The following is an 8,022-nucleotide window of genomic DNA, read 5'->3' as shown; positions in this document are numbered from 1 at the left end:
GCCACATGACAACAAACCTTGTGGAATGCATGAACGGGGTATTCAAAGGAATTCGAAAGCTGCCGATAACCGCCTTGGTAAGATCAACCTATTATAGGTTGGCTTCTATGTTCGTAATCAGAGGTGAAAGATAGAGTGCGGTGTTAATGTCCAGGCAAGTATTCAGTGAGTGTTGCATGAAGGTCATGAAAGAGGAGAGCATCAAAGCTAGCACACACGCTGTAACAGTCTTTGACCGTCATAGGCAAAATTTCAGCGTCCAAAAAACAATGGGCCACAACGAGGGGAGACCAAATTTAACCTACGCTGTTAGACTAAACAGAAGTTGGTGTGATTGTGAAAAATTTCAGGCCTTCCGCATACCTTGCTCCCATGTCATTGCAGCATGCATTTATACTCGTCAAGATGCTTACAACCATTTATCTGATGTGTACAAGGCCGACACCGTCATGAATGTATATAATCAAAGCTTCTCGGTACTACCAATTGAGGATTACTGGCCTCCATCTGAAGGTGATATTGTTTGGCACAATGACGAGATGCGTAGAAAGAAAAAAGGAATGCCAAACAACACACGTATCAGAACAGAGATGGATTCCACAGATAAAATGATAAGATTATGTAGTATCTGTCGTCAACCAGGACACAACAAGAACAACTGTCCCAATCGAGGAGCATCATCTAGGTTTTAAGCTTTTTGTAACATTGTATTTCTGTAACCTTCAATCATTATATATCATTAAGTTTTTGTTACAATGAGGTTCACAACAAACATCAATACAAAATAAGCTATCTGAAAACAAAAATATTTCTAGCTGATTACAACAATCAAATTGATGTCGTCTCGACCGAACATCATTTCCCTAGCATCCTTATCAGTCTTCATTCGCACCTAACCAAAGATACTGTCAAGTCTCTCAATACTTCTAATTTTTCCTCTTCTGGTATTTTCCCATCTAACCAACGAACCACCTCCCTCTTCAGTTGATCGAACGTAGTGATGTTCCAGAACAGCATCAGCATCTGAGATTTGTCTCTCGCATAAATCACCTTACCGTATCGGCGACGAACACTAAACATGATTGCCAAATGATTGTATGAGATGTGGAACAATTACTTACACAAGACATCTATTTATAACACAAATTTTGCATTTTAGGAGGAGTCTTCAATTGAATTGGCGCCTCCTCTTAAGCCCTACACAAGGGCGCCAATTCAATTGGATAGGGCATCTGCCCTAGCCAATCCAATTGGCGCCTCCATTCAATTTTTAAGAGGAGTCGCCAATTCAATTGGCGACTCCTCCTAAAAGTAGGGTAGTTTGTGAATTTTTTTGAAACCAGGGATATTTTGAAAATTTCCTTAAAAAAGTAGGTTATTTTTGTAAAAATTTCAATTAAAACACTCCCCAGAGTATAAAAAAAAAACTTAATATAAAAATAGTTTGACTTTATTTTATGTTATTGTAAAAATATCTAATAAATATTTATGTTATAAGCACTAAATTAAATTCTTTATCCAAATAATACCACAATTTTAAGTTTAAGTTTCAGATAACTCAAAATTGTCGCACTATAAACTTCATTCAAACTTCATAACAACTTGGATATTTCCAATAATATTTGAAAGTGCATCTTGACATTATCTGTAACAAATGTACAAGGAGATTCCAAGTACAATTGACTTGATAAATCACTACACATACTACAACAAGTTCTCACTAATAAACAACATAAACTACAACAGAGTTCACGCAGCTCAATCGCGTGCGAGCCATGATTGCTGCTGAAACCAAAGCAAGACGACGACAATCGAAAACAAGTTTAGCCGAAGATTTATGCCAATGTTCACAAATTGGCTTCTACAAAGTACAAATCCATGCCGAGAGAACAAAGTCAAAGATAAATATCATATCACTAGTTATGTACTTTCTAGTGAGTGTATCATGGCCATTACCAGCTCGTAATTTACATAAATTATACAGCTTCACCGAATATTTATGATAAAGTTGGACTCGAATAAAAGGGCCAGGTCACACATGATTTATTTATGGTTCAAACGAACTCACCAACCAACCATTGACAAGGATCTTTGGAAGCTTGCATCACAAGAAAGTTCTAAACTTGATCCGAATCTTCTACAGAATGCTATCATCCATCTGTTAAATCAAAAAGTAGAAGAAGTGATTTTTCCGTGACCTCGTTGTTAAAGAGGGTCTAATATGTGATTTTGAGTTTGAGCGGCGAAACATTCTTTATAATATATCATTCAACGGCAACAGTTTAAAAAATCAAAAAGAGGGGTGAGAACTCGAAACCTTTTTAGCCAAGATTGCATTGCCAGGCATCATGTAAGTCTGAAAACTGCGACAAAATGTCAAGTAAAAGAACCACGACATTTCAATGATCCGCATAAGCATTTCTTTCTACCTTTGTGTGCACTGCTACCCTCAGCGTTATCAGATCGATCAGCTCCGTAGTCGTATGTTAACTCTTGCATTGGAGGAATGTGTCTCAATGCAAAAAATGCAACATGGAGAAAGGACTGGTTGTTCTCTTCGTATAAGACAGGCTGCCAGAAAACATTTGGTGAGCAACTATGATTCATGAATCGAGCGACATTTCCAACATTCTTAGCATTTATAATAAGAGGATGCGGCATAGCATAATCCTCACTAGACTCATTTGCTCTCACTTCATCCAGTAACTTAGGCTCATAATTCCACTTGAAAGATTCATAAACACGGGTTGTATCGAAAACATACTCAGCAGTATCTCCTTCTCTTATAAGCTGACTTAACCTAGCTTTATCAATAACTTCTCCTGCATACTCGCAAATAAAAGCGCCAGCACGAATAGGATCCAATGATCGAAGACCCCACCCTTTATCCTTTGTTTTGAACACTTCCATTTGGTGCTTTAGACCGGTTTGAGATACTCGGTTTCTGCAGTTAGGAAAACATTTACATGTAGGGCCACATTCATGAATCAACGGCTTCCGGCTCACCAGAACACCCTGGATAATATACGGAAAATCACCTTCGTTTCTCTGAGTGCAAGAGCATTCCAAATCACCTGGGACACATGTTTTTTTAGCACTACAGCTGCAACCATGTGAAGGCTGCGTTAAACTGAATGATTTTGGATGTCTAAGAGAGTGGAAATACGTGAAAAAGGCAGGTGACTTCACGTTATCGACTTCATTGACAAGTGAAACAGGAATACTCTCAGCTCCTGAGGATAGGTCCGGGAGAATAAGTCCAGTCCTCGCAGGAAATCCAGATTTCCACTTCTGAATCGATTTCCAAACGGAAAAGGCACTAGGCTGTCCAGGCACTCTTATCAACTTATACTTAAACAAGCTGCCGTCGCCTTCTTTTGATATTTCAGTCCACGAATCTTGAATTTTATACAGACCATCATAGACGTAGATTTTTGAGTTCAAAGCCGTAGTATCTTTGATTCCCCGGATGACTCTTACTTCATTGTGTTGTCTTGAACTTCTATCCAGAGCAAGATTACCCCTATGAAGCTTCTGATCAGACACATGCTTCTCTTTCTTGTTGAAATTCCCACCCTGACCGGTGTAAATTATAACATCACCATCCTCAGCTTCATCGTCGTATTCACCCGACGAAACAATGCTAATAGCCAAAGCCTCATCCTCATGGTGACTCTTGATGGCATCAATTCCCCCCATCGATTGATTATGCAAACCAACAACACACATTTCCATTCGGAAAAAGAATATGTCCCCAATCTCAACTCCAGGTACCGATCCAATTCTCTTCGTCGCATTTGTTCGAATTCCTTTGGACAAACAAATATTCCCAGCTTTCAAATCGGCACGCGTGATCTTACCCATGTTCAATTCCTTGGCATTAACAAGTTGACATAGCCTTCTTCTTAGTGCATCAAATGACATGAGCACAATATTAACAACTTCTCGGTTACCATCATTTTTTTGTGTCGGGCCTATACCAACTAAACCACTCAAATCAACACGGAAATCATGACATAGTTTGATCTTCTGTAACTTGACCCGGCTCGAATGTGACACTGCATTTCTTTTCTGACTATAACCATCATTGCCATTGAGATTCTCATCCTCTCCTCGAGAACTCCTAAACGATCGAATCGGAGCAGGCATAGCTTTACCTCTTGGTTTCACCCCAGTGGTTGAACTCTCCTGAGGTCCACCAAATGGGAAAAACGGAGAAAACCCTGACGGATACTGTCCCGAAGACGGAGCTTGAGGACTCTTTGAAAAAACAGGTATCAAACATCTTATAGGCTTAATATCTAGAATCTTAGACTTGTCAATGGAACCTGGAGGAGGAACCGAGTTTCGACCTAACCCTTCTTCCATTATAAACTATAAAATTCACACAAAATCAGTCCCTGCCTATTACAAACTCCACTCTTTTTCACCTTAAACAAGAGCTATCAAAACCTTCAATTCCTCTTTTCCCACTTCATTTCAAAACCTAAAATAAAAAGTTATGACATTTTCAGCAGAAAAAGACAAAAGGGTCATGCAATCTCGAATATACTCTCAGGAATTTAAAAAAAAAATGAATTTTTACAAAAACCCAAAATGAAAATGAGATCAAGCAATGATTTTTACATAAAATAGATAAACCCAAGAATTTATTAAGTTCTAATCAAGCTTGATAGATCAATACAAGTACATGGAATCATAAAACAACACAGAGAGTTTACATTTAAAAGAAGAAAACAAAGGTTATTGTGTTACCTTGTGGGAATGGTTGATTGATGAAGGTTGGAAGAGATGAAGGTGATGATGAATGGGTGAAGGTGAAGTGAGAAAGAGGAAGAAAAATGGAGTGAGGTTTATTGGTAATGAAGTAGGAAGCAAATTGGAGTGAGGTTTTGAGGAACTGTGTGCTGACAAAAATGGTTAATAGTAATAATAATATTAGTTTTATTATATGACATCTTCAAAAATTCATAATTACTCCTCTGTCCTTATTACTAGATCCATCAAATAAGTAACATATCTCATCTATTATACATTGAATAATATGTATTTTTCAACTCTTTAATTTATATATATATTCAATGAATTGAAAAAATATAATTTATATTTATAATAAGGAAAAGAAAAAGTGTGATTTAAATATTTATATTTTTAGTTATAAATTTGATTAAGATATAATTATAACTTTTATTGAAAAATATACTAATTTTACGAGTTTTATGCAAAAGTGAATATTATGATGTATTGAGTTATAGTTATTTAAATAAAATATTTTTTATATTATTTAAAAGATAATATAAGTATTTAAAAATTTATTGCTTATTAGAATTTTAAATTTAATTTTTAACGTATGAAATTATATGTTGCGAAGAATGTCTCTTCTACTTAGCTTGGTTTTAATGATGAAGACGTGTATATATCAAAGAAAAAAGATAAAGAGTTTTGAAGATTAAAAAAATCAAAGATGAAGAAAGCATGAAGAATGATCATTGGAAATCAAAGAAAAGAATTGGAATGATTAACAATTTAAAATTTTGAATTTTTCAAGCATTGGGATTATGGTAATCGATTACACTGATATGGTAATCGTTTGTCACTTGAAGCAATGCAATTTTTCATCAAACAACATGGTTGTTTTGAATGACAAAACTTCATAAAACCTTTTCAAACTTATGCATCCTCTCATATAGGTTTCTAAGGATGCATATAAGGCATTATACATCGGAAAACAAAATTACCTCTTTCAATTCAATTTCTATACAATTCAAACATTCTTTTAAAGTGTTCATTCGTTTTTTAAGTTTTTGAAACATTGCATACTTTCACATATCTTAAAAATTTCAATAAAATTTATGAGCACTCAAGGTATATTAAGTTTGAATTGTAATACAAGAAAGAGAAGTTCAATATTAGAAGTGTTAATTTGGAATTTTAAGCCAACAACAAAAACTTCTTCAAAAGTGTTTACAAAGTGTGTGTTGTACTTATTCGTCAAGGTTGTGGTGAAAAGTATAAGGTTAAGAAAGTAGTGTTCTTTCTTTGTGATTGTGTTAGAAGGTTCTAAAGAGGTCTTATGGTGAGACTTGTACAAGAATATAAACAATAATGGAAAATTCTTTAACGGAGTTGGAGGACTAGACATACCATTAAGTTGGTAAGGGGAACTAGTATAATTCTTGTGTGTTATTTATTTTTCGTACTTTAAATTTTGCATCTTATCTTCTTCATGCGTAACATAAATCATTATCGCCTCCAACATTTTAACAAGTTAAGAAACTTAGCGCAAAAATGAGAAAAATCCAACAAACTTAATTCCACCCCCCCCCCCCCCCCCCCCCCTTCTCTCTCTCTCACTCTCAGGTTGCATCTAAAAGTTACAATTGACGTCAGAGCAATGATTGAGTAAATTACTCCTAGATCTGGGAAATATGGGTTCCACTAAATCATTTTTAGAAGAAGACTCTAGTACAAATAGTTCACCTTGTTAGACAAGACGATAAAATTTGGTCAATAAAAGAAACATCATCATCAAATTAAAACTTCACATGTTTTGAATGTGACAAACAAGGGCACATAAAGATGGATTGTCCATCTCTAAAAAAAAGAACAAATTTAAGGGAGAGAAGGATATAAAGCAAAGAATACTTCCATTCCTTGGGTAGATAATAAAGTAAGTTCAACTTTGGATTTAGATAATGAAGAACAAATAGATATTTTATCGATGGCATCACATCATTCCGATGATGAAAAAAAGGTTGGTAATGACGATCATTCATGTTGGGTAACTTGTATCAGAAGTTACTTGACAAATGATGATAAATTGAGAAAATATTAGGGAGTGATTGAGGAAAAAGAGTTTATTGATTATTGTGTATATTTCAATTATAATGAGATATGGTATTTATAGACACACTAGCTATCCAAATCAATTTAAAACAAACTATCTAAAAACAATCTAATATATCCACCTAGTTAAATGATATATCAACCCGAGTATATCCTTAAAATAATATGTCTAACTAAAACTGATACACCTGGCCGATTATATGATATATCCCTCGGGTACATTCTTAAAGCAAACTGAGTTAACCACAATACCCTTTCTAATTCATATTTGACATGCTTCTCATTCTCATTAACTTCTTCAAACTTTCAAACCTTGCTTGCTTAAGGGGTTTTGTTAAGATATATGTTAGTTGTAACTCGGTCTTGCAATGATCAATAGTTAACCTTGATTTTCTAACTTGATCTTTAAGAAAGTGACACCTTATTTATATATGCTTACTTATACCATGACTTGTTTGATGATTTTCTAGATCTATGGTTGATTGAATGTCTACAAGCAGCTTGACTTTACCATAGTCACCAATATTCAATTGTTCAAGCAATATGTCTAACCAAAGTGCTTGACATGCTGCATAAGAGGAAATAACATACTATTTCACATGAGGACAAATTAACAATCCTTTGCTTCTTTGAACTCCGAGAAACTGATGTTGATCCAAGCATGAACAGGTAGCCAACTATGTTTTTCCTATCATCTTAATCACTACTCCAATCCGAGTCTAAGTAACCATATATCCTTGCTCCAATTCTGGTTGTTTAATGAGGCATTAGCACTCCATAAACTGATGTGCCTTTGATGTATCTTATGATTCTTTTTGTTGCAAGTAGATGACATATCCTTGGTTTCTCCATGAATCTACTCAAGAATCCAACATTATAAAAAATTTAGGTCTTGTGTTGCAAAGATATCTCAAAGATCCAATGATCTGCTTATACAACATGTTATTAACCAGTTCTTCTTCAAATTATTTCTTCAGATTGATGTTGGTTTCCATTTTTATGATAATAGGGTTGCAACCACTCATCTTAAATCTATTTAAGATGGCCTCTGGATATTTCTTCTGATGCAAGAAAGTTCTTTGTTTGGCTTCCATGATTTCCATTCATAGAAAATATGCCAACTTTCCTATGTCAGACATTTCAAACTCACTTTCCATGTTTGCTTTGAACTTTGTC

General features: G+C 35.0%; 1 protein-coding gene across 1 annotated transcript; it reads right to left on the bottom strand.

Moving 5' to 3' along the window:
• Positions 1-1,564: 1,564 nt before the first annotated feature.
• Positions 1,565-4,929, bottom strand: LOC127085952 (histone-lysine N-methyltransferase, H3 lysine-9 specific SUVH1). Its single transcript, XM_051026537.1, has 3 exons — positions 4,756-4,929; positions 2,318-4,486; positions 1,565-2,158 (listed from the first exon to the last, which is right to left on the bottom strand). The coding sequence occupies exon 2, from the start codon at positions 4,366-4,368 to the stop codon at positions 2,377-2,379; it is 1,992 nt and encodes a 663-aa protein (XP_050882494.1). The 5' UTR covers positions 4,369-4,486; positions 4,756-4,929; the 3' UTR covers positions 1,565-2,158; positions 2,318-2,376.
• Positions 4,930-8,022: the final 3,093 nt, after the last annotated feature.

Source organism: Lathyrus oleraceus, chromosome 5, assembly GCF_024323335.1.
Source record: "Lathyrus oleraceus cultivar Zhongwan6 chromosome 5, CAAS_Psat_ZW6_1.0, whole genome shotgun sequence".
Taxonomy (NCBI): domain Eukaryota; kingdom Viridiplantae; phylum Streptophyta; class Magnoliopsida; order Fabales; family Fabaceae; genus Lathyrus; species Lathyrus oleraceus.
Note: the sequence above shows the minus strand (reverse complement) of the source record. Positions and strands in the feature narration are given on the sequence as shown.